The sequence below is a fragment of the Oncorhynchus mykiss genome, chromosome 17 (genome assembly GCF_057628025.1).
Source record: "Oncorhynchus mykiss isolate SJ-2025 chromosome 17, ASM5762802v1, whole genome shotgun sequence".
Classification (NCBI taxonomy): Eukaryota; Metazoa; Chordata; class Actinopteri; order Salmoniformes; family Salmonidae; genus Oncorhynchus; species Oncorhynchus mykiss.
In genome coordinates this window covers 37,744,371-37,772,291 of record NC_143038.1, presented here as the reverse complement: position 1 = coordinate 37,772,291, position 27,921 = coordinate 37,744,371, and the positions used below count along the sequence as shown (strand labels likewise).

Below are 27,921 nucleotides of genomic sequence, written 5' to 3'. Positions count from 1 at the left end.
CACTTCTACTCTAGGACGCTTTATGAATACAGGCCCAGGTCTCAGATGAATATTAGGTCTGAATATCGGAAGAGATTTCTGCAGCGAATTACACTTTTCATTTAAAGTACTCCAAAGAATAAGGGTGGAAAAATAAGATTTAAATCATGGCACAAGGTTTGATGAGTTTATTGATATTGGCATCAAATCCTATCACAGTATTTTATAGTGTTTCTACTATATATGCATCTACACAATCCCTTATAATTTACCATCGATATATTTTCACAAATGTCATACTTCACAAAGTCTTAAGAAATTACATAGAAGTAGAAAAAAACAATGTTGGATTATTAAACCCACCCAAATCAAAGATAAAATGTATCTTTAAAAAAAATAGTTTGTTCACTTGTGTATACAGACCCCCAGGACCAATAGCATGACCGTCATGTTTTGTTTCCACCATGATGTGTGACACGTGTTTGATCCATTAATCCATTACTCTGCCATGACCACAGTCCTGGTTAAAGGACAACTTCAAAGGTCCATATTTTGTGCCGGACCTTACTCAATATCTCACTTCAGATGCTTTCTCTGCATTCTGTCACGAGACAGAAAGATTGACCTGTAATTCTAATCATTCTAGGTAGGGTTTTCTGGACCAAACAGAATGACCGCATCTCTCTTTTCACTTTCCAGAACCAGTGCTTCTATGTCTCATCAGCGCTACATGCAGGAAATAGTGTGTGTTTTGGAAACACTTGCCCACATCTCCCTCCCAAGAAAAAGGCATGGGGTGGATTATGTTCTGTACTAAGCCACTCAGACCAAGCAAAGGGTCACATTTGTCTCTGTTACACAACAGGAAGTATTTGTATTGTTTATGTCAGGACCTTGAGTGACTGGCTGGACCTGCTTATCTCTAGTCCTATAGGGATGGTAGCTGAGAGAGGGGGCCAGTGTCTCTACAGGGGGCCAGTGTCTCTGTCTAGGAGGTTGTGGCCCCAGGCTGGTATCTCCGTGTCCCCCAGGGGTCTGTCGTGATCTGACTGCTTGGCCAGGAGGGAATTCTTCTGAGCTTTGGTCATGGGGAGATCCTCTGACGGAGTGGTGAGGATGGACAGTCTCTGAGGAATAAGAGAAAGGACAGAGGAGCATTTCAAAGAGAGACCACCAAAGGACTGAGACATAAAATAACTGGCGATGTTTGCAGAACGTTGATTGTTTTCCCTCTTAGTTGGTAGAAGAAACAACATCATCAGTGTGTATTGGGGAGTAAATGGGGTTTGGGGTAATGGATCTGATCATTGTAGAAATAGAGACATAACTAGCGATAACAACACAAATGGTACCTGCCAACTTTTAAAAGATCTGAAGTTTGGAATTGATAGTGAAAAATTAACCATGGCCTCTCATGACCATTGCTCCATCTTTGGAGAATGTACTCAAAGACTTAGCCTCTATCGCCAACCTACGTAACTAGCTATAGCTAGGCTACCTATGATATATTGCTTGTTTTTTGTTGCTTTTGGACCACTTTGAGATGCTTTTCTGTTTTGAAACTCCAGTGCTTGACTTGGGCTGAGACAGTTGCCGGTACTCATGTTTGGTGCCGGTACTGTTTACATTTAGGTGCAGGAGCTCCACAAAACTTTTGAAATAATATTCTATAAGAGGAACAGGAGCTCAAGCTCAACATTTTAGGTGCCGGTACTCAGCTCCGGAGAGCTCCTGCCCAAGTCAAGCAATGTGAAACTCTACAGAAACATAATAAATGATGTCCCTATTTACCTGTCGCAGTGTACCAGGAGTGACGCTCACGATGTAAACCATCCATAGAGGAACCATGAGGGTGGAGGAGAGAGTGAACCACCAGCCAATGGCGGAACCCCACCAAGGATACTGAAAGGTGTTGTTGAACTTCAGCGGAGTAAACTTTATCAAGGAGAAAATAAATGTAGCCTAGAACAAAAGATATGGATGGATGTTGTATAATAAACATTAAAGAACACAATGTATTTTCTGATAGCATTGTACTAATTATAACATATTAGGGTAACAGTGAGGGTTGAGTGAGGACAGAGATGAACAAGATAAGGTTAAGAACAAGGTTATGGTTTCTCCAGTACATTTTGGTCAGGCTCCTGGTGGAGCATTTATAATGGTCTAATAAAAAGCATGAGCTGGTGCACACCCAATATGTTCCCCCTGTTGATGATGCTTATCATGCATTATAGTTGAAACAAAAGATTACATGTAACAAACATTTTATGAAATTGGAAACAATTAAAGACACATTACTAGTAATAAGTTTGGACAAACCTAGTCATTCAAGGTTTTTTCTTTATTTTTTACTATTGTCTACATTGTAGAATAATAGTGAAAACATCAAAACTGTGAAATAAGATATATAATGAATCATCTAGTAACCAAAAAAGTGTTAAACATATCAAAATATATTTTATATTTGAGGTTATTTAAATTATTCACCCTTTGCCTTGATGACAGCTTTGCAAGCTCTTGGCATTCTCTCAACCAGCTTTATGAGGTAGTCACCGGGAATGCATTTGAACTAACATGTGTGCCTTGTTAAAAGTTAACATGTGGAATTAATGCGTTTGAACCAATCAGTTGTGTTGTGACAAGGTAAGGGGGGTATACAGAAGATAGCCCTATTTAGTAAAAGACCAAGTCCATAAGATTGCAAGAACAGCTCAAATAAGCAAAGAGAAATGACAGTCCATCATTACTTCAAGACATGAAGGCAAGATAATGCAAAACATTTCAAGAACTTTGAAAGTTTCTTTGAATGCAGTTGCAAAAAACATCAAGCGCTATGATGAAACTGGCTCTCATGAGGACCGCCACAGGAAAGGAAGACCTAGAGTTACCTCTGCTGCAGAGGACAAGTTCATTAGATTTAACTGCACCTCAGATTGCAGCCCAAATAAATGCTTCACAGAGTTCAATTAACAGACACAGCTCAACATCAACTGTTCAGAGGAGACTGCTTGAATCAGGCCTTCATGGTCAAATTGTTTCACCTACTAAAGGACACCAATATGAAGAAGAGACTTGATTGGGCCAAGAAACACAAGCAATAGACATTAGACCAGTGGAAATCTGTTCTTTAGTCTGATGAGTCCAAATTTGAGATTATTGGTTCCTACCGCTATGTCTTTGTGAGATGCAGAATAGGTGAATTGATGATCTCCGCATGTGTGGTTCCCACCATGAAGCATGGAGTAGGTGAGATGGTGTGTGTGTGTGTGTGTGGGGGGGGGGTTGAGAGAATGCCTAGAGTGTGCAAAGCTGTCATCAAGGCAAATGGTGGCAACTTTGAAGAATCTAAGATCAAAAATATATTTTGATTAGTTAACACTTTTTTGGTTACCACATGATTCCGCATGTGTTATTTCATAGTTGTGATATCTTCACTATTATTCTACAATGTAGAAAATAGTAAAAAGAAAGAAAAACCCTTGAATGAGTAGGTGTGTTCCAACTTTTGAGTGCTACTGAATATGTGAAATTAAATTAAACAGTTATGTATGTTGATGTTAATCCTATGCTAGTGCTAATGATAACACAAGCCTAATATATTAAATATGTAGTAAACTATTGTCTCCTAATAGTTTCACTCCTAATCAACCTAGTAATTATGACACACCCCTCACTATGGTCATTAGTTGCACAAATTGCACTGTTTTGTCTACATAACCTGGTTCAGGCATTCATGACATTACCCTGAAGAAGGCACAATGATGTCGAAACGTTGGTGGTTTACCCAATAAATTACAGTGAGATTATACATAGAGTGTGCAACTCTCTTTGTTTTTATAGAAGCATTTATAATGAACATAAAGTTGGGATTTTCTACTTTACATAGGTTACACATCGGAATCCATTTGATTTATATTTCTCTGTATTGTCATCTTAACATTTGGCATTCTGTAAATCACTTGTATTACTGTGACATCAACGTCATGTTTACCATAACTATAATTGGAAAAAGAACATTCATTTGCTGTTGACAGTGTGGTGTAAATAAATAAAACTTACAGTGCAAATGACTGGAGTGCCATACTTCAAACAGTACTTAATGATGGGTAATGGTCGATAACCGATCATGTCCTCTATATTATCGTACAGACGGTCTGCACCTGTGGAGTAAACATATCAACAGGGACTCAAAATAACAGCAGTCAATAAAAGTGTTTGGTCAGTTGGTCTGTCAAATACACAGTTGGTCTGTCAAATACCCAGGTAAACATTCTCAAACCACCAAGTGACAGACAGGTTCAAACAATTTGCAGATTAGGAAACCTGGACAACAGCTCTAACCAGGGTTCCCCAAACTCGGTCCTGTGCCCCCCACAGCTGATTCAAATCACCAACTCAACATCAAGCTTTTATTATTTGATTCAATCAAATTAATATAAAAAGAGGACGGTGTCACGTATACTCCCTCTCCGGTGCTCTAGGTCTCCAAGCTGCTCATCATTACGCACACCCGTCACCATCGTTACGCGTGCCAGCACCTCATCAGACTCACCTGGACTTCATCACCTTCCTGATTACTTTCCCTATATCTGTCACTTCTTTTGGTTTCTTCCCCAGGCATTAGTGTTTCTGTTCCAGTGTTCCCGCGCATCATTCAGGTCGTCAGGTTCCTGCACCTCTTCCGGCTCGTCATGTTCCCGCGCCTCTTCCGGCTCGTCAGGTTCCCGCGACTCTTCCGGCTCGTCAGGTTCCCGCCCTCTTCCGGCTCATCAGAGATCCACGCCTCTTCCGGCTTGTAGGGTTCCCACTCCTCTTCCAGCTCGACAGGTTCCCGCGCCTCAGCAGAGACGACCGGTCCGCTCTTGGTCACCGAGATCGTCCTTTTGGTCAGTGTCCTGCAGCTGAAGCCGTGCGTCAGGGAGTCACATATACTCGGCGCTCTAGGTCACCAGGCTACTCATTATTACACACACTTGTCACCTGGACTTCATCACCTTCCTGACTCCTGAACAGCTAATTGAAGGGCTACCCAGACCCCTCTTTTACGCTGCTGTGACTATCTGTTTATAATCTATGCATAGCCACTTTAACTCTACCTACATGTACATATTACCTCAATTACCTCGACTAACCGGTGCCTCCGCACATTGACACAAAACCGTTGCCCCTGTATATAGCCTTGCTTGATATTTTACTGCTGCTGTTTAATTATTGGTTACTTCTATTTTCTATTTTTATTAATCAATTTTTTAATGAACACTTATTTGTATTTATTTTCTTAAAGCATTGTTGGTTAAGGGCTTGTAAGTAAGCATTTCACTGTGTCACACTCTGATCTTTCACCTGTCCTTGTGATTGTCTCCACCCGCTCCAGGTGTTAAACCTTAAAGCACCAAGTTAAAAGGTGTCTGCATAGATAGAACTTTCCGATTTTTCATTTCTTTCATTGTAAATGTACTTTTTCAAAAACCTGACTCATCTCACACGTAAAGGACCACCTAAAGAGCAACTCTATGTGAATAACTCATTTTTGAACAACATGTCAGAACCTGATAATCCCAAGGTAACGAGGTGTCGTTTCACATCAATGTCCAAAGTGGCAATGTCTGCTAGAGGAACAACTTGGAAAACACCATAAAACACTTGAACAGAAACATCCTGAGGGAAGCTGACCTGCAATTAGGGTTTCTGTGATTGATTATCTGGGATTGATGGAATGGGGCCATGCAGGATCTTTTATTCCTTGTTATCAGGGATCGTTGGGATGATCCTACTCCATTGAAGTTGACATTTAAAATGGTTAAGGTAAGGGTTAAGGTAAGGAAGGGGTTAAGGTTAGGGTTCAAGGTAGGGATGTCCCAATGATCATATTTTACTATTATGTTTTCATAAGACCTACAATGACAGTGGTAAGTAGTGGTAACACCTAATAATAACTTACATGAAAATGCCTCAATAAACGTTTGTAATATAATACAAGGTTTAGATAGCTGGCTAGACTAACTTACCTCGCCAACTTTGACAGGGTAGCTGACATGGGCTAATTGGGTGACTGTCAGTGACTGACATAACAAGAGGAAGACTGCGGATGCACTACCACATTTCAAAATGTCACATAGTAGAATACATAATCTTAACTAACAGTAAGTTGAGACCCTGACTGACATTGAACAAAAGTGGTTGAGGGCCATAAATGGGAACTTATACTTAGAAACGGCACTGGGAGTAGGCCGGGCTATCTCACCATAAACCCAGCTGATACACACTGACTGTAGTATAGCGAAGAGAAGCAGAGTCATCCCACTGCATGCATAGTAATCAAACAGCTGGAAGATATACAGGCCTCCCTGCAAATAGAGGAGGGGTAGAAAGAAAGTGTAAGGTGCAGTCTTACTGAGCACAACAATAAGACTATAATCTACCTCCAGAGTCTACAAAACACTCAGACAATGATCGTAGGTGTGTCCAGCAGCCCAATCGCTTATGGATGAAGTGGAATCTACCAACAATTCTGCAGAACGAGTATGGTATGTTGAAACACAGGGATATGTTGAAACAGATCATTTGGGAGGTGCATTATCCATCATGTATCTGGTTACTGTCATGATTGATCTAATAACGATGGCCTTGAAAATATATAATTTATATCCTATATAATGATGCCTTCAAATGACCTCTCACCTCTGTGACCATGACCAGGCCGATGAAGAAGCTACCCACACTGATGATGATGAGGAGGATTTTACGCCGATGGCCAACCAGGAAGAAGGAGGGATACATGTCTGAGATAGCTGTTATCAAAGCCTCCAGACCTACAAACTGAAGGAGAAATGATGGGGAAGTTCAGTGGAAACTCTCTTCTTTTAAATACTAGCTACTCATTCACAGTTTCACATCCAAAAGTTTAGTGATGATTGCAGAATCTATTGTAGGTTATGTAATTATCCTTCACTAAGGAAATATTTTGTAGGCCTTCAGAACCACACTAACACACCTCACTGTCTAAACCCAGTAGGATTATCATGATGAAGAAGAAGATGGCCCAAAGCTGTGGTAATGGCATCATGGCCACGGCACGAGGGTAGGCGATGAATGCCAGGCCAGGACCTGTATGCAGTAATACAGGTAAACTCATTACTGAACTCTCAGCGGCAGAGGGAATAGTTAGATCCCTGAAATGCTAAGACACCTGTCTTGTAACAAAGCAGAACTTACAAGGGTATGTTAATTTGTTTGTTTGCGCATTTTTTAAGGTTTATTTTATTAATTAATTCATTCATTCGTATCTCACTGCTGCAACACTTACCTGATTCGGCCACTGTTGAGATGTCTGTCCCTTGTTCATAAGCCATGAAGCCCAGAACAGAGAAGATCGCAAAACCGGCCACAAAGCTGGTTCCACTGTTCAAAAGGCACAGGTAGACACAGTCCCTAAAAAGAGATTCACTTCCCTGTTAGTCACAACACGAAGGCATCCAAATGACCTACAATGTGGAGATCAACAAACTTTCCAGAAAACGTTATGCCTGCACATTTTATCTAGCAAGGCACATTTACTGTTTATGCACTTAATTCTTCCACTCACTTGTAACAGTTGTTGTCATACTTGTTGTAGCTGCCAAGAGCAGTCAGACAGCCGATGCAGATAGCATAGGAATAGAAGATTTGTGTTCCAGCATCCATCCACACCTGTGAAACACACCAGAGAGAGACACAATAGTCTTCATAGTTTCACAATTCTGATATACTAGTCTCATCCCAGGGTATTAGAGGTTAATTAAAATGGTACTTATTTTGACCTTGTAGCTGTAATAAGTCAACAGAAAATATATTTGCTTTGAAATTCAGAGTTATTTTTTTATGAGGTATTGATGTTGTAACAAATCTGATGCTCTTAAAACCACAAACTGTTGCACCAAGGGAGTTACGTTTCTTGGGTCAGTGGTAATGGTTGCTGCCCTCGGTCATGTTGACTACGCTCAAACACCGACAGTGACGTTACCATCTATCCCCAACAATCACTACATTATGTACTGATAGTTTCTGTTACACCTGTGGGTCAGTGAGGCGGGCTGGGTCTGGGTAGAGGTAGAACTTGATACCATCTATTGCCCCCGGCAGTGTGAGTCCACGGACCAGCAACACCACCAGCATCAGATAGGGGAAGGTGGCAGTGAAGTAGACCACCTGAGGGGAGGGGGACCAGACCAGCATTACATTCCCTCAGTCTATAGCTCATCTTAACAACTCTACAGTATTCATGGTGTCATCAGGTTGAATGGCAGAGATCCTACTTTACCTTCCCAGTAGACTTCACTCCTTTCCAGACACAGAAGTAACAGAGAATCCATGACAGTAGAAGACACAGAGCCAGCTCCCAGCGAATACTGCCTAGCTTGTTTGGACTGTCTGTGAGATTCAAAACTCTTCTCCTGAAAATAATATTTTGAGTTACAATCTCACCACTTACTTTTCACCATTCTCTCAGCGCCTCCTAAGGCACATAGTCATGATTTCCATCTGTAAGGACTTAATAAGGAGTTGATAAATTGGAATGATTTTGTGTACTCACTCCCAGAACTCTCTCACTGGCGATGTTGCATTCCCTGCTACTGTCCAATTTAGATGTCCCACTACTCTTCTGTCAAACTCCATGCAGGTTGCTGGTTAGGAGGAAATTACACAATAACAAGCATGTCTCAGAACTCTCTGAATCTTTCCTGGATAAGGAGATATTTACAAAAATAAAACATTAATCCACCCACTTGTCAAAATCGGAATATCTCAGTTTGAAGTAGTGTCCATAAATGTAAGATACTATCTATCATTTAGGCATGACAAAGGTATGTCAACGTCAACATGTCTACACACTGAAGTTAAACTGGTCCCAGATCTGTTTGTGTTCTATGCAACACCAACTCCATTGCTGTCCTTGTCAATCCAAACAGGTTTGCTATGACAATGAATGACAGGCAGTTGGTATGACAGCACAAGCAGACTGGCACTCAGGCTACACTGATATACATACCTGTGTTCCAGCTGTTTCTACAACTGGCCCAGGGGAGCTCAGAGCTGAATGAGGAGAAGAGGTAGAAGAAGGCCCAGGCTAGAATGATGATGTAATAGATGCTGGAATATAGAACTACCACCTGACTACCATAACCCAGTCCTGAGGAGGAAGATGAGGAGGAGGAGGAGAAGGAGGAGAAGATTTTACAGACAAACATGGAGGTGTAAATGTAAAAAAAAAGGCTTCTTCTAAGAAATAGATGCAACATATGTCATATCCAATCACATTCTCAACCTAAAACCACAATAAACATTGAACTGTGTTTCTTTTTGATGTGGATTAGACTCCTTTCAAAGTCACCAGCTCTGATTAATAAATTATGGTGCCATTCCAACAAGACAGACATTTGTGAATGTTTGAACACAAGACAAGTGTCCTGAATGCACGTGTCATGTCACATTAAGGACTGCCACTTACTCTATCATGTAATAGCTCATGAATCACATTGTGATACTTGTGTAATACTGTTGATTAATCCAAGCTTCATCCAATAACTTGAATTAAATGTATTGTTACTGTAATCCCTTTTTCATTTAATTTTAAAATCAGGCCAGAAACAGACCAATCATTTTCCAAGCAATCTAAAAATGTTTCCTGATATTGTTTCAAACTGGTAAAGCAATGTGATTAAAATCATGGTGGATTGACTTTTACAAATACAATAGTGCAATATCATTTACAGAAGGAAAAGCCTGCATGTACTGTGCATGTACTGTACCTATTATGGCTAATTGTCTTGCCCTATATGTCACCCTCAACCAGCACATTCTTGACAAAGGCTCCAGACAGAAACCTTGAGTCTATGTGCTGAATACCAATTCAAATCATATTGACATTGCTTTGGATTACAGTGCTACTTTCTGAAGTTTTGATATTGCAGCTAGGAGTTTTCCCGAGCACAAATACAATAAACAGACAAAGTTTGGTCTGCAGTCACTCTAAATGTTATATTTTCTTTTGGCACAGTTTACAGTACTATCATATCTTTACTTTTCTGAAGGCTATAGCCTTTCTTCCTTCCAGCTATCAGGCTTTCATGTCTATTTCACCAAGATGGCATCCTTCTTAGGAAGTAATTGCTATCAATGGTCAGACAAGCACTGACAATTGAATTCCTAATATGGATGCAATACGTACAACAACACCCTATGGCCGCATTCATAAAGCATACCAGTAGGATGGCTGATCTAGGATCAGATTAGCCTTTTAGATCATGATGACTAAGCTTATATGACAGAGAGGAACTGATTCTAGATCAGCAGTCTTACTCAATGACGCTTTATAAATATGAGCCCTGATATTTACCTTCAAACAAGGGGCAGATCTTCCTCCAGCAGGTGATGCTGCCCTGTGTGGTGTACTGGCCCAAGGAGGTCTCCAGGAGAAAGAGTGGAATGCCACAGGTGAACAGAAAGAGCACATAAGGGATGAAGAACACCCCTTACGAACAACACAAGTTAAACCACAATTAAACATATGGCCCAAGACCATAACTTAATGTTTCACTTCACGTGATTATGGTTTCACAAGATTAACATTTTTCACAGAAGCCATCTCAACCACCTCAACTCCCCCCCCCCTCACTTCAGTGCATTTATACCGTCCAGAGAAGAGAACACAAGTATTTACATAGATATTTTAGATGGTGGAGCAGCTTCCTACGATGTAATTGTCTGTATCATTTCTAATCCCCCATATATTTTTGGGGTATTTATATAAATGGTTTTGGGGCGGCAGGGTGGCCTAGTGGTTAGAGCGTTGGAATAGTAATCGAAAGGTTGCAAGTTTGAATCCCCGAGCTGACAAGGTACAAATCTGTCATCTGTCTTAACTGACCTGCCTAGTTAAATAAAATAAAAATATATACATATAAATACCCATTCATATAATCTTTTTAGAATATATTTTCCTTTATTATTCCCAACAAACCCTACCAACCCTCCCCTAATTGGACAAAACCAATAAATAATAACACTTAGGCTTCTACTTCCAGCTTATACATGCTATATACATTTTACAGACACAATCTAATTTACAATTGTTTGTTTTTAGTCCTGGCCTTCTTTTGTTTCGATTTTACCCTCAATTGTTTTAGTAGCTACTATCTTGTCTCATCGCTACAACTCCCGTACCGGCTCGGGACATGCGTCCTTCGATACAAAAACCAACCAAGTCGCACTGCTTCTTAACACAGCGCGCATCCAACCCGGAAGCCAGCCGCACCAATGTGTCGGAGGAAACACTGTGCACCTGGCAACCTTGGTTAGCGCCCACTGCACCCGACTTGCCACAGGAGTCACTAGTGCGCAATAAGACAAGGATATCCCTACCAGCCAAGCCCACCCTAACCCGGACTCTAGGCCGATTGTGCGTCGCCCCATGGACCTCCCGGTCGCGGCCGGTTACGACAGAGCCTGGGCGCGAACCCAGAGTCTCTGATGACACAGCTGGCGCTGCAGTACAGCGCCCTTAACCACTGCACCACCCGGGAGGACCACCTTCCTCTATTTCTGATGTTTATATTTGCCATACATTTGTAACTGTGCTATTTCACAAAAGTTCTGACCCTATATACATTTTACAGACCCCATATGTTTTACATTTGTTATCTTGTTGTTATTATTCCCAACCTTCAGCTCCATTCAACCCCTCCCATCTATCTCTTAACACCGTCCATATTGGATTTCTATTTGCCATATATTTTTCAACTGTTCTGTGACGCTTCACAAAGTACTGAACCTTTCTATTCTCATAGTTTCGACAGATCGTAAATTAAAGATAACATTTTTTGCTAAAATTATTGATTGATTGACTATGACTTCAAATCACCAGGTATTGTTATCTGCAGCGTTAGATCTAGGTAAATGTTGCATTTATTCTGCCATTCTTGGACATGTGACCAAAAAAGAGCTACATATGGACAGTACCAAAATAAATTATCTAATGACTGCCTCTTCGCAGCAAAATCTGCAGAGTTGGGAAGATTGCATCCCCCATATATATATATATATATATATATATATATATATATATATATATATATATATATATATATATATATATACAGTGCCTTGCGAAAGTATTCGGCCCCCTTGAACTTTGCGACCTTTTGCCACATTTCAGGCTTCAAACATAAAGATATAAAACTGTATTTTTTTGTGAAGAATCAACAACAAGTGGGACACAATCATGAAGTGGAACGACATTTATTGGATATTTCAAACTTTTTTAACAAATCAAAAACTGAAAAATTGGGCGTGCAAAATTATTCAGCCCCTTTACTTTCAGTGCAGCAAACTCTCTCCAGAAATTCAGTGAGGATCTCTGAATGATCCAATGTTGACCTAAATGACTAATGATGATAAATACAATACACCTGTGTGTAATCAAGTCTCCGTATAAATGCACCTGCACTGTGATAGTCTCAGAGGTCCGTTAAAAGCGCAGAGAGCATCATGAAGAACAAGGAACACACCAGGCAGGTCCGATATACTGTTGTGAAGAAGTTTAAAGCCGGATTTGGATACAAAAAGATTTCCCAAGCTTTAAACATCCCAAGGAGCACTGTGCAAGCGATAATCTTGAAATGGAAGGAGTTTCAGACCACTGCAAATCTACCAAGACCTGGCAGTCCCTCTAAACTTTCAGCTCATACAAGGAGAAGACTGATCAGAGATGCAGCCAAGAGGCCCATGATCACTTTGCATGAACTGCAGAGATCTACAGCTGAGGTGGGAGACTCTGTCCATAGGACAACAATCAGTCGTATATTGCACAAATCTGGCCTTTATGGAAGAGTGGCAAGAAGAAAGCCATTTCTTAAAGATATCCATAAAAAGTGTTGTTTAAAGTTTGCCACAAGCCACCTGGGAGACACACCAAACATGTGGAAGAAGGTGCTCTGGTCAGATGAAACCAAAATTGAACTTTTTGGCAACAATGCAAAACGTTATGTTTGGCGTAAAAGCAACACAGCTGAACACACCATCCCCACTGTCAAACATGGTGGTGGCAGCATCATGGTTTGGGCCTGCTTTTCTTCAGCAGGGACAGGGAAGATGGTTAAAATTGATGGGAAGATGGATGGAGCCAAATACAGGACCATTCTGGAAGAAAACCTGATGGAGTCTGCAAAAGACCTGAGACTGGGACGGAGATTTGTCTTCCAACAAGACAATGATCCAAAACATAAAGCAAAATCTACAATGGAATGGTTCAAAAATAAACATATCCAGGTGTTAGAATGGCCAAGTCAAAGTCCAGACCTGAATCCAATCGAGAATCTGTGGAAAGAACTGAAAACTGCTGTTCACAAATGCTCTCCATCCAACCTCACTGAGCTCGAGCTGTTTTGCAAGGAGGAATGGGAAAAAATTTCAGTCTCTCGATGTGCAAAACTGATAGAGACATACCCCAAGCGACTTACAGCTGTAATCGCAGCAAAAGGTGGCGCTACAAAGTATTAACTTAAAGGGGCTGAATAATTTTGCACGCCCAATTTTTCAGTTTTTGATTTGTTAAAAAAGTTTGAAATATCCAATAAATGTCGTTCCACTTCATGATTGTGTCCCACTTGTTGTTGATTCTTCACAAAAAAATATAGTTTTATATCTTTATGTTTGAAGCCTGAAATGTGGCAAAAGGTCGCAAAGTTCAAGGGGGCCGAATACTTTTGCAAGGCACTGTATATATATATGTATATATATAACATTCTATTCGTTGCAAGAATTTTGAATAATAATTTAAATTGAGAAATTAGAAGTTTTGAATCCGGTGTCATTTTGCGTGTCATTTCATAAACCATGTGCCATGGAATCGGTATATCGAAAATCTCTTCAAATATTTTGCAATTTATAAGGCACAGTTGTCAATTTTGTGATCCTTAAATGAAACTGGTATATATTTTAATTGATCACAATTTTATTTAACCAATTTTGGCCTTTTATGTAGGGCCGACAGACAAGTTCCTTACTGGTTCCCCTTCCACTTGCCACTTCCATTTTTTAGGCAATGCTGCAATCACATGGCTGTAATTTTGGGTAGAGCAGACATTTGCATACAGTATGTCTGTGTTAGCTGCATGTGTGACATAACTCCACCAGCCATATTAATGATATAACTTACAAAGATGATACTTTTTTTATGTTATGGAAAAAGTATGTTTTTTTTTATCAACTAGTATATTTGAGTTTAACCACAAGAACTCAAGTATTTATTTGTGTGGCTGACGGACTTAGCTACCACCCGAAGTGTTGTGCGTCCATTTGGAATGTAAATGTTAGGTTATATTCTCATGGGGTATCTGGGACACGTTCAGTAGCCTAACATCATTGAACATTGCAGATAGAAAGGCCATGAATTGAGTCGACATGATTCCTAATTCTACATGTCAGAGAGGCACGTTTCCTCCATAGCATATTTCTATCAGAGTGTAACAAAATGTTGTACATTAGTGATGTGCATATCAGTATTGAGATTCTGGAAGCACCTAGAAGGTTTTCGTGCCTTTTGTGTACCAAGGCATGCACTGTTGTTTTTATGAGTGTGCCAGCCAGATAACATCTAGCCCTAGTGTGTAAATATCCCTAAAATATTATATCAGGCCATGATTACACATCTCTTAATGATTATTCCATTACCGTCTTGTAATTGTGTGATTTCAATATTAGCCTAAGATATGAAAAGGACAACTCTGTATTGTCTCCACCACAATGAAGTTAAATGACGTGACTAGCTCTTTTGCATTGATAATGTAAAAGACAAAGGCTCACCTTGCCATATATTTAATGTGAGTTTAATTGTATGACCATGTAAAGATGTGATGTGAGACTCACCTCCTCCATTTTTGTAGCACAGATATGGGAACCTCCATACATTCCCCAAGCCTATGATCTGTCCGGCCACAGCCAGGAGGAACTCCAGCTTGCTTGACCACTGACCCCTGGTCTGGGTGCTTGGCACAGGGAAAGGATGGACCAGACCCATCTCCTGCTGGGAAAGCATATTGCACCTCAAATTGGGATCATTATGCTTTTCCATAACACTGAGGAAGACAAAGACAAAGTTGGTTTTATGTGGTGAACACACGTTTATCTAACATAGTCTGTGTGCTATGAAGACAGTATAAGGACACACAGCTAACAGATACATACTGCATGACCTGCTACATGAGAACAGCTATATTTGACCAGCTACATATGAACAGCTACATATGACCAGCTACATATGACCAGCTAGATATGAATGCTACATATGACCAGCTACATATGAACAGCTACATATGAACAGCTACGGTACATATGACCAGCTACATATGACCAGCTACATATGAACAGCTACATATGACTAGCTACATATGAACAGTTACGGTACATATGACTAGCTACATATGAACAGCTACATATGACTAGCAACATATGAACAGCTACATATGACTAGCTACATATGAACAGCTACGGTACATATGACTAGCTACATATGAACAGCTACGGTACATATGACTAGCTACATATTAACAGCTACATATGAACATCTACAGTACATATGACCTGTCAAGGAAAATAAAAGTTCCAGGACATCAAAACATGAGCCCCTTTCTTCCATGCTTTGGATAGATCTGCATTGGTTGCTGTTTGGGGTTTTATGCAGGGTTTCTGTATAGCACTTTGTGACATCTGCTGATGTAATTACATTTGATTGATTGATTGATTGGATAGCCTAGTGGTTAAGAGTGTTGGGCCAGTAACCGAATGTCTCTGAGTTGAATCCCCCAACAGACCTGGTGAAAAATGTGTCAATGTGCCCTTGAGCAAGGCACTTATCCCTAATTGCTCCTGTAAGTTGCAATGGATAAGAGTGTTTGCTAAAATATGAATGTACATATGAACAGCTTCATATGACCTGTCAAGAAAAAAAGGGGCAAAAAGGGAAGGTCCAGTGCAGCAAAACATGTGTCAGCGTATGTGCTACTGGTGTGGAAGTCAGGTGCAGGAGAGTAGAGAGTTGTGATCAGGCGCACACTTTATTCGGCAGAAGCAAACAACAGACGGACTGTTACGATCTACTAGGTGTGGTGGTTGGAATCAGGCGCAGAGAGCAGGGTTCCGTCGTTTCTTCAGATTTATTCCCCAGCGCAACAAAAACAGTCACGCCAACACACAGGGCGTAAAATAAGTTGCCAGTCCAAAACAACAGGACTAAACAGTCCGGAGAATAAATACAAGAAAAAATCACACCATCAAAACACAGAGTAACAAAAACAAGCCCGCACAAATACCCAGCGGGCCTAGTGCCCCTAAATACCCTACAAACAAATCCTAATACAAAACAGGTGTACCCAATTAACCAATAACCCAAAACAAACGGAAAGGGAATCGATGGCAGCTAATAGGCCGGCGACGACGACCGCCGAGCACCGCCCGAACAGGAAGAGGCACCATCCTCGGCGAGGTTCGTGACAGTACCCCCCCCCCCTGACGCGCGGCCCCTGCAGCGCGCCGACCCCGGCCTCGAGGACGACCCGGAGGACGAGGCGCAGGGCGATCCGGGTGGAGGCGATGGAAATCCCTCAAGAGGGAAGGATCTAAAATGTCCCTCCCCGGTACCCAGCACCTCTCCTCCGGACCGTACCCCTCCCAGTCCACGAGGTACTGCAGGCCCCTCACCCGGCGTCTCGAGTCCAGAATAGCTCGTACTGTGTACGCCGGGGACCCCTCGATGTCCAGAGGGGGTGGAGGGACCTCCGGTACCTCACCGTCTTGTAGGGGACCAGCTACCACCGGCCTGAGGAGAGACACATGAAACGAGGGGTTAATACGATAATAAGAGGGAAGTTGCAATCTATAACACACCTCGTTTATCCTCCTCAGGACTTTAAATGGCCCCACACACTGCGGCCCCAGCTTCCGGCAGGGCAGGCGGAGGGGCAGGTTTCGGGTCGAGAGCCAGACCCTGTCCCCTGGTGCGAACACCGGGGCCTCACTGCGGTGGCGGTCAGCGTCTCTCTTCTGCCGTTCACTGGCCTGCCTGAGAGAATCCTGGACTGCCCGCCAGGTCTCTCTAGAGCGCTGTACCCACTCCTCCACCGCAGGAGCCTCGGTCTGACTCTGATGCCATGGAGCCAGAACCGGCTGGTAGCCCAGTACACATTCGAATGGCGACATATTCGTGGACGAATGCCGAAGAGAATTCTGGGCTAACTCTGCCCATGGGACGTACCTCGCCCATTCTCCTGGCCGGTCCTGGCAATACGACCTCAGAAACCTGCCCACTTCCTGGTTTACTCTCTCCACCTGCCCATTACTTTCGGGGTGATAACCAGAGGTAAGGCTGACCGAGATCCCCAGACGCTCCATAAACGCCTTCCAAACCCGAGATGTGAACTGGGGACCCCGATCGGAGACGATATCCTCTGGGACCCCATAGTGCCGGAAGACGTGGGTAAAAAGAGCCTCTGCAGTCTGTAGGGCCGTAGGGAGACCAGGCAATGGGAGGAGACGGCAGGACTTAGAGAACCGATCCACAACGACCAAAACGGTAGTGTTCCCCTGAGATGGGGGAAGATCAGTAAGGAAATCTACCGAGAGATGGGACCATGGCCGTTGTGGAACCGGGAGGGGCTGTAACTTCCCTCTAGGAAGGTGCCTAGGAGCCTTACTCTGGGCGCATACCGAACAGGAAGATACATAGAGCCTCACATCCCTAGCTAAGGTGGGCCACCAGTATTTCCCTCTAAGACCCCGCACTGTCCTATCGATCCCCGGATGACCCGCAGACGGTAGTGTGTGAGCCCACCGAATCAACTTATCACGGACACCAAGCGGTACGTAACTTCTACCAGTCGGACACTGTGCAGGCGCAGGTTCAACCCTCAACGCCCGCTCGATGTCCGCGTCCACCTCCCATACCACTGGGGCCACCAGCCGAGAAGCTGGGAGGATGGGAGTGGGTTCGATAGACCGGTCCTCGGTGTCATAGAGACGGGACAGCGCGTCGGCCTTAGTGTTGAGGGAACCTGGTCTGTAAGAGATCGTAAATCTAAAACGTGTAAAGAACATGGCCCACCTAGCCTGACGCGGATTCAGTCTCCTCGCTGCTCGAATATACTCCAGATTACGGTGATCAGTCCAGATGAGAAAAGGGTGTTTAGCCCCCTCTAGCCAGTGTCTCCACACCTTCAGGGCCTTTACCATAGCTAGTAACTCCCGGTCCCCCACATCATAGTTCCGCTCTGCCGGACCCAGCTTCTTAGAAAAGAAAGCGCAGGGACGGAGCTTCGGTGGCGTGCCCGAGCGCTGAGACAGCACGGCTCCAACCCCAGCCTCGGACGCATCCACCTCCACTATGAATGCTAACGAAGGGTCCGGATGCGCCAACACGGGAGCCCCAGTGAACAGTGCCTTCAACTGGTTGAAGGCTCCATCAGCCTCTGCTGACCACCGCAAACGCACCGGCCCCCCCTTCAGCAGTGAGGTAATGGGCGCCGCTACTTGGCCAAAACCCCGGATAAACCTCCGGTAGTAATTGGCAAACCCTAAAAACCGCTGCACCTCCTTTACCGTGGTCGGAGTCGGCCAATTACGCACGGCGTTAACGCGGTCACACTCCATCTTCATCCCCGAGCTGGAAATGCGATAACCCAAGAAGGAAACGGCTGGTTTGGAGAACACACATTTCTCAGCCTTGACGTATAGGTCATGCTCCAGCAGTCGCCCAAGAACCTTGCGCACCAGGGAAACATGCGCGGCGCGTGTGGCAGAATAAATCAAGATGTCATCAATATAGACTACCACACCCTGCCCGTGCAAGTCCCTGAGAATCTCATCTACAAAGGATTGAAAGACGGCTGGAGCATTTTTCAACCCATACGGCATGACGAGGTACTCATAGTGGCCTGATGTGGTACTAAACGCTGTTTTCCACTCGTCTCCTCCCCGAATACGCACCAGATTATACGCGCTCCTGAGGTCCAGTTTTGTGAAGAAACGCGCTCCGTGGAATGATTCCACCGCCGTAGCGATGAGAGGTAGCGGATAACTAAAACCCACTGTGATCGAATTGAGACCTCGATAATCAATGCACGGACGCAGACCTCCCTCCTTTTTCCTCACAAAAAAAAACTTGAGGAGACGGGTGACATGGAGGGCCGAATGTACCCCTGTCTCAGAGCTTCCGTGACATATGTTTCCATAGCCAGCGTCTCCTCCTGTGACAGTGGGTACACATGACTCCGGGGAAGTGCAGCGTTCTCCAGGAGGTTTATCACGCAATCCCACCGTCGATGGGGTGGTAATTTGGTCGCCTTCTTCTTACTAAAAGCGATAGCCAAATCGGCATATTCTGGGGGAATGCGCACGGTGGAAACCTGGTCTGGACTCTCCACCGTCGTGGCACCGATGGAAACTCCTATACACCTCTCTGAACACTCGTCTGACCACCCCTTAAGAGCCCCCTGTTTCCAGGAAATAAGGGGATTGTGAATAGCCAGCCAGGGAACCCCCAACACCACCGGAAACCCAGGTGAATCAATAAGGTAGAAACTGATCCTCTCCCTATGATTCCCCTGCGTTACCATGTCCAGCGGAATCGTGGCCTCCCTGACCAGCCCTGACCCTAGCGGTCGGCTATCTAAGGAGTGCACGGGGACAGGTGGGTCTATCTGCACTAACGGAATACCCAATTTACGGGCGAGTCCACGATCCATAAAACTCACAGCTGCGCCTGAATCAACTAGCGCCTTATGCTGAAGAGAGGGGAAAAATGCAGGGAAAAAAATTAACAAAAACATGTGACCAACAGGGAGCTCTGGGTGAGTTTGGTGCTTACTCACCTGGGGTGGCCGAGGAGCGTTCTGCCGACCATCTCGACTCCCAGAAGGACTCCTCCAACACCGGTCCGAAGTGTGTCCTCTCCGTCCACAATAGGAGCAGGAGGAGCCCCCTCTGATCCCCCTAGATGCAGCTCCTCCCAACTCCATCGGAGTGGGAGTGGGAGAGCTGGAAGGTGGAATTAACAGGACCCCTTCTGAACGCCCGCGGGCAGCTAGCAGGTTGTCCAATCGAATAGACATGTCTATTAGTTCATCCAGGGAGAGAGTTGTGTCCCTGCAAGCCAGCTCCCGGCGGACGTCCTCCCGGAGACTACACCGGTAATGGTCCATCAGGGCCCTGTCATTCCACCCAGCACCAGCAGCTAGGGTCCTAAACTCCAACGCGAAGTCCTGCGCGCTCCTCGTCTCCTGTCTGAGGTGGAACAGTCGCTCACCCGCCGCTTTACCCTCTGGTGGATGATCGAACACTGCTCGGAAACGGCGGGTGAACTCCAGGTAGTTGTCCCGAGCCGAGTCTGGACTGTTCCAGACTGCGTTAGCCCAATCCAGGGCCCTGCCCGTTAAACAGGAGACGAGGAGGCTCACACTCTCCTCACCCGAGGGAGCCGGACGCACGGTAGCCAGGTAGAGCTCCAGCTGGAGCAAAAATCCCCTGCACCCAGCAGCCGCTCCATCGTACTCCCTCGGGGGGGAGAGACGTAGTGCGCCGGACCCAGAGGACGACGTAGGTGGAGTAGGTGGTGTCGGCAGTGGGGGAGCTGGGGTAGACGTCGGGAGACCACTCCTCTCCCATCGTTCCATCCTCTCCATCATCTGGTCCATCGCGGTACCAATCCGATGGAGGACAGCTGTGTGGTGATGAACGCGCTCCTCCATAGTGGGGAGAGGAGTGGTCGCTGCTCCTGCTGACTCCATTTCATAGGTGCGGGCTTCTGTTACGATCTACTAGGTGTGGTGGTTGGAATCAGGCGCAGAGAGCAGGGTTCAGTCGTTTCTTCAGATTTATTCCCCAGCGCAACAAAAACAGTCACGCCAACACACAGGGCGTAAAATAAGTTGCCAGTCCAAAACAACAGGACTAAACAGTCCGGAGAATAAATACAAGAAAAAATCACACCATCAAAACACAGAGTAACAAAAACAAGCCCGCACAAATACCCAGCGGGCCTAGTGCCCCTAAATACCCTACAAACAAATCCTAATACAAAACAGGTGTACCCAATTAACCAATAACCCAAAACAAACGGAAAGGGAATCGATGGCAGCTAATAGGCCGGCGACGACGACCGCCGAGCACCGCCCGAACAGGAAGAGGCACCATCCTCGGCGAGGTTCGTGACACGGACGCAACAGTGTCCAACAAACCTCCAGCCAAAGGCAAAAGTGCAAAGCGCGACAAAGTCACAAACAAGAAAAAATGTTTAACAATAAACATACTCCGGGTTAAAACATAGTACCCGGGGAAAAACCAGCTAGGCGTGTCAATACAAAACATGTAACAAAACAATCCCACACAAAGACATGGGGGGAACAGAGGGATATACATATGCAGTTGATTAGGGAATGTAAACCAGGTGTGCGGGGAACAAGACAAAACAAATGGAACAATGAAAAATGGAGCGGCGATGGCTAGAAGGCCGGTGACGTCGACCACCGAACGCCGCCCAAACAAGGAGGGGAGCTGAGCCCCTATTATTCAATAATGATAATGTATCTCAAGATACATGGCCCCATTCTTTCTTTTGTCCAGCTCCTGTTATTACTTTGGATGTGCATAACCCCCCCCCCCCCCTCCAAAGGAAATTAGCTGTTAAAATGTTAAAATGTACTGTTCTGAAGGCAAAATAAGCAACATTGACATATAACAGTGGAATTAACTACTGTATTGTGCTTCATGTATTATTTTTTACAGTTTATGTAATTTAGCAGACACTCTTGTCCAAAGCAACTTACGTAAGTGAATACATTTTTGGACTGGTTAGTTGACCCCTTAACCCTGGCATTGCAAGCACCATGCTCAACCAACTGAGCTACACGTGACAGTATGAAGACACATCGATTTTTATTCTTTAATGATCCTGAGAAAAGTCACGGTTCCCATACACTGATCCATACTAGGGTCTATTCTAGAAGTAGCCTGAGTGTCGGGAGAAGCCTGATTATCTGGGAATAGCCAATACCAGCAGACGTTTTGGCATTGGCCACACAAAGAGGTGAGATTCCAATTGAATCTGGTATTGTGAGGAGCCAGGGCAGCATCTCACTGCTTGGCAATGTGTATGAATGTTCAAATTCCACAGTGTTGTACCAGCCTTGTTGCATTAGAGTAGGAGGGGATCAGCACAGCTTGGTGGGACTAGCGTAATCCTGTCATCAATGTTGCCTTTGTGCCCTTGCCTACTATCCCTGTGGGAGTAGGACACATACAATGGAAAATATGTGCTGCAGCTGCTGCTACTATTATGTTGATTTCTGAAAATGAACACCCTGTACTTATACAGTTATAAGAAGCACAAGTGCAAGGTCTGTTGCTAGGGCAATGTGTTCTACCTTTACCTTCACTATTTAAAGTATGAGGAACTTCCTGGGTATGCATCAGTGGAGGACACTACTGTGACACAACTAGACACCCAGTAGTCAACCTGCAGAGCCAGGGCACAGTTTGTGATACTAAGAGTAGGTACTGACAGTATATCTTCGATAGTATAATATTGCTTGGTTCAATACAGTACACCCTTTTTTAAATGGATGACAGAGTCGATAGAGAAGACATGTAACGATTTATGGGAACAATAAGATAAATATGGAGTGTTACTACAGCTAAATATCAAATTAATTAGTCCGTTTTTTGGGCTATACTCGGCTTTGTCTAAGGGTAGGCTGTGCTTTGGCAAAGTAGGTGGGGTTGTATCCTACCTGGTTAGCCTTCACCGGGGGTTTGATGGAATAGCCTGGCAGCAGGTATCCTAGTGGTAAGGGTGTTGGGCCAGTAATAAAAAGGTTGCTAAATCAAATCCCTGAGCTGACAAGGTTGAAAATCTGTTATTCTGCAGTTAACCCGCTTTCATTGTAAATAAGAATTTTGTTCTTAACTGACTTGCCTAGTTAAATAAAATGTAAATTTAAATTTAAAAAATGTGCCGGGGGGCTAGGGTCAGTCTGTCCTATCTGGTGAAATTTTCCTGTCTTATCTAGTATCCTGTGTGAACTTAAGTACGCTCCCTCTAATTCTCCCATCTCTTTCTCTTTCTCTCCCTCTCTCTCTCTCTCTTTTTCTCTCTTTCTCTCTGAGGATCTGAGCCCTAGGAGCATGACTTAGGACTACCTGGCCTTTAGGTTTTAGGTTTTAATTATTCGCACCAAAAAAAGAAGTGAAAGACAAAACAGTACACATAAAACATGATAAAAACAATGTGCAGGTGAGGTTGGAAGCCCAATACCCCATAATGACAAAGCGAAAACAGGTTTTTAAACAGTTTTGCTAAATTATTAAAACAGAAATACCTTATTTACATAAGAATTCGGACCCTTTGCTATGAGACTCGAAATTGAGCTCCGGTGCATCCTGTTTCCATTGATCATCCTTGAGATGTTTCTACAACTTGATTGGAGTCCACCTGTGGTAAATTCAATTGATTGGGCATGATTTGGACATGAAGTGCCTTATATAGAAAGGCACACACCTATATACAGTGGGGCAAAAAAGTATTTAGTCAGCCATCAATTGTGCAAGTTCTCCCACTTAAAAAGATGAGAGAGGCCTGTAATTTTCATCATAGGTACACTTCACTTCAAAAATTCCAGAAAATCACATTGTAGGATTTCTGATGAATTTATTTGCAAATTATGGTGGAAAATAAGTATTTGGTCAATAACAAAAGTTTATCTCAATACTTTGTAATATACCCTTTGTTGGCAATGACAGAGGTCAAACGTTTTCACACACTGTTGCTGGTTTTTGGCCCATTCCTCCATGCAGATCTCCTCTAGAGCAGTGATGTTTTAAGGCTGTTGCTGGGCAACACGGACTTTCAACTCCCTCCAAAGATTTTCTATGGGGTTGAGATCTGGAGACAGGCTAGGCCACTCCAGGACCTTGAAATGCTTCTTACGAAGCCACTCCTTCGTTGCCCGGGCAGTGTGTTTTGGATCATTGTCATGCTGAAAGACCCAGCCACGTTTCATCTTCAATGCCCTTGCTGATGGAAGGAGGTTTTCACTCAAAATCTCACGATACATGCCCCATTCATTCTTTCCTTTACACGGATCAGTCATCCTGGTCCCTTTGCAGAAAAACAGCCCCAAAGCATGATAGGTATGGTGATCTTTGGATGCAACTCATCATTGTTTGTCCTCCAAACACGACGAGTTGAGTTTTTACCAAAAAGTTCTATTTTGGTTTCATCTGACCATATGACATTCTCTCAATCTTCTTCTGGATCATCCAAATGCTCTCTATCAAACTTAAGACGGGCCTGGACATGTACTGGCTTAAGCAGGGGGACACATCTGGCACTGCAGGATTTGAGTCCCTGGCGGCGTAGTGTGTTACTGATGGTCGGCTTTGTTACTTTGGTCCCATCTCTCTGCAGGTCATTCTCTAGGTCCCCCCGTGTGGTTCTGGGATTTTTGCTCACCATTCTTGTGATCATTTTGACCCCACGGGGTGAGATCTTGCGTGGAGCCCCAGACCGAGGGTGATAATCAGTGGTCTTCAAAGCATATTAATCCAACTCAATCATCAAGTTTCCAGACGACACTACAGTGGTAAGCTTGATTACCAACAACGACGAGACGGCCTACAGGGAGGAGGTGAGTGCCCTCGGAGTGTGGTGTCAGGAAAATATCCTCACACTCAACGTCCACAAAACAAAGGAGATGATCGTGGACTTCAGGAAACAGCAGAGGGCGCACCCCCTATCCACATCGATGGGACAGTCGTGGAGAAGGTGGAAAGTTCTAAGTTCCTACACATCACGGCATCCACCAACACATCCACTCACACAGACAGCATGGTGAAGAAGCCGCAACAGTGCCTCTTCAACATCAGGAGGCTGAAGAAATTTGGCTTGTCACTGAAAAGCATCCTGTCGGGCTGTATCACCATCTGGTACGGCAACTGCTCCGCCCACAACCGCAAGGCTCTCCAGAGGGTAGTGAGGTCTGCACAACGCATCACCGGGGGAAAACTACCTGCCCACCAGGACACCTACACCACCCAATGTCACAGGAAGGCTAAAAAGATCATCAAGGACAACAACCACCCGAGCCACTTCCTGTTCACCCTGCTATAATCCAGAAGGCGAGGTCAGTACAGGGACATCAAAACTGGGACTGAGAGACTGAAAAACAGCTTCTATCTCAAGGCCAGCAGACTGTTAAACAGCCATCACTAACATTGAGAGGCTGCTGCCAACATACTGACTCAAATCTCTAAACACTTTAACAATAAAAAATTGGATGGAATAAATGTATCACTAGTCACTTTTAACAATGCCACTTTATATAATGTTTACATACCCTACATTGCTCATCTCATATGTATATGCTGTACTCTATACCATCTACTGCATCTTGTCTATGCAGTTCGGCCATCGCTCACCCATATATTTATATGTAATGTACATATTCTTATTCATTCCTTTACACTTGTGTGTATAAGGTAGTTGTTGTGAAATTGTTAGATTACTTGTTAGATATTACTTCATGGTTGGAACTAGAAGCACAAGCATTTCACTACACTCGCATTAACATCCGCTAACCATGTGTATGTGACCAATAAAATGTGATTTGATTTGAAGATTTACCTCTTTGGCTTGAATGCCAAGCGTCACATCTAGAGGGAACCTGGCACCATACCTACGGTGAAGCATGGTGGGGGCAGAATCATGCAGTGGGGGTGTTTTACAGCGGCGGGGGCGGGGAGACTAGTCAGGATTGAGAAAAAAATGAACGGAGCAAAGTATAGAGGGATCCTTTATGAAAAACTGTTACAGAGCGCTCAAGACCACAAACTGGAGTGAAAGTTCACCTTCGGACAGCGACCCAAAACACACAACCAAAACAACGCAGGAGTGGCTTCGGGACATGTCTCTGAATGTCCTTGAGTGGCCCAGCCAGAGCCCGGACTTGAACCTATCGAACATCTGTGCAGCAGAGAAGATGGTAGCCAAACAGGTGTGCCAAGCCTGCAGCATCATACCCAAGAATACTCAAGGCTATAATGGCTGCCAAAGTTGCTTCAGGAAAGTACTGAGCAAAGGGTCTGAATTATTTTGTAAGTGTGATATTTCAGTTGTTTTTATTTTTAATAAATGAACAAACATTTCTAAAAACCTGTTTTTGCTTTCTCATTATGGGGTATTGTGTGTAGATCGATGAGGGGAAAAAACTATTTAATCGCTTTTAGAATGAGGCTGCAAACTAACAAAATGTGGAAAAAGTAATGGGGTCTGAATACTTTCCTAAGGCACTTTATATGAAAACCCCACCACTAATATAAGTACAAAAAAAAGTTTGTTCAATCAGTTAAACAAAGCATATTAATTATAATTGTACATGATATACTCAGTATACATGAAAAAAACATGTTTGATTATATGTGTGTGTGTGTGAGTGTGCAGGTTTGTGTGTGTGAGTGTGAGAGTTAGGCTACATGGAAGGGATTATTGGGTAGTTTGGGACATCAGGCTAACCCCAGTCTTCGCTTGACCTGATGACTCCTTGCTGTCCTCATCCCCAGTCCACCTGGTTGTGCTGTTGATCCAGTTTCTGCTGTTTTGTCTGTGGCTATTGAACCCTGACCTGTTAACCGGATGTGATACCGTGTCCTGGACCTGCTGTTTTCGGCCCTCTCTCTCCTTCTCCCCTCCGCTCTCTCTCTCTCTCTCTCTACCGCAACTGCTGTCTCGAACTCTGAATGCTTGGCTATGAAAAACCAACTGACATTTAGTTAATAGGTTGCATCCTCTACAACCACTGTGATTATTATTTGACCCTGCTGGTCATCTATGAATGGTTGAACATCTTGAAGAACCCTCTGGCCTTAATGGCCATGTACTCTTGTAATCTCCACCCGGCACAGCCAGAAAAGGACTAGCCTCCCCTCAGAGCCTGGTTCCTGTCTAGGTTTCTTCCTAGGTTCATGCCTTTCTAGGGAGTTTTTCCTAGCCACCGTGCTTCTACATCTGCATTGCTTGCTGTTTGGGGTTTCAGGCAAGTTTCAGACATCTGCTGATGTAAAAAGGGCTTTAAAATGAAATTATATTGTTCATGTCTGAGTCGTCTCTGTTTAATATTTTAGCATACTGTAGTGTTTATTTTTTTCTCTTAAGGTTTGTAGCTTGAATTGTGAAAATAATATCTACCTCAACATCCAGTAATTCTGCTTTCAAATCGAAAGAATGCGAAAAGAGGACTTCTACATTTATTAGACATGCCTGTATAGTTACACAAAACAGGAAGACACTGCTGCTCTCACTAGCACTGCTGAGCCTCCAGTCTGTAACCTTTGGCCTACATTCAGCGCCTGCAACAAGTGCTACTGACTGCAGATAGAGAGAGGGAGAGAGAGCTAGAGAGAAAGAGAAAGAGAGAAAGCTACAGTACCACTGACTGAAGCCTCATGTCTGTCTCTGTCTCTCTATACAACCAAGGATATGTCTAGGTGTTATCACAGCCCCCGCCTGCCAAGTCTGCTAGATTTCAAATACAAACAGTGATAAACAGTCTAAATAAAAGGTTTCCTGATAGACATGGAAGAGACTAGAACGAGCGAGAGAGAGAGAGTACCTTAAGGATGAAGTTGTAGTTCTGAAGTCTGTTGTAGTAGTCTACTTCTCCATTAAGGAATACTTGTTCTGGTCCCTTTCATTGGAAGCAAACCTAGACCCTGTGTTTCTCCCTGTCAAATGCCCTTCCCAGAACTAACCATGAGTGAACCCATGTGGATAGTTTGGTGTGTGTGTGTGTGAGGCGGAGCTATTGAGTCGAGGTAACACTGGCTCCTTCATTGCAAGGAAGAGGAGGGGATTTGCTCTGT

At 43.9% G+C, this 27,921-nt stretch overlaps 1 protein-coding gene across 13 annotated transcripts; it reads right to left on the bottom strand.

Annotated features, from left to right (window-relative positions):
• Positions 1-152: 152 nt before the first annotated feature.
• LOC110494095 (sodium- and chloride-dependent GABA transporter 2) lies at positions 153-27,921 on the bottom strand. Of its 13 annotated transcripts, none has more exons than XM_090205461.1 (16): positions 27,672-27,878; positions 23,385-23,497; positions 14,887-15,095; positions 10,358-10,492; positions 9,011-9,151; positions 8,555-8,645; positions 8,282-8,414; positions 8,035-8,169; positions 7,568-7,671; positions 7,289-7,413; positions 6,977-7,089; positions 6,664-6,801; positions 6,227-6,329; positions 4,042-4,142; positions 1,771-1,941; positions 153-1,106 (listed from the first exon to the last, which is right to left on the bottom strand). In XM_090205461.1, the coding sequence occupies exons 3-16, from the start codon at positions 15,089-15,091 to the stop codon at positions 945-947; spliced, it is 1,857 nt and encodes a 618-aa protein (XP_090061587.1). In that variant the 5' UTR covers positions 15,092-15,095; positions 23,385-23,497; positions 27,672-27,878; the 3' UTR covers positions 153-944. The 13 variants fall into 13 exon arrangements, with proteins under 13 accessions (XP_090061587.1, XP_090061584.1, XP_090061591.1 ...); XM_090205458.1 differs by having other exon boundaries at positions 14,887-15,043; positions 27,672-27,864; XM_090205465.1 differs by having other exon boundaries at positions 10,358-10,427; positions 14,887-15,043; positions 27,672-27,851.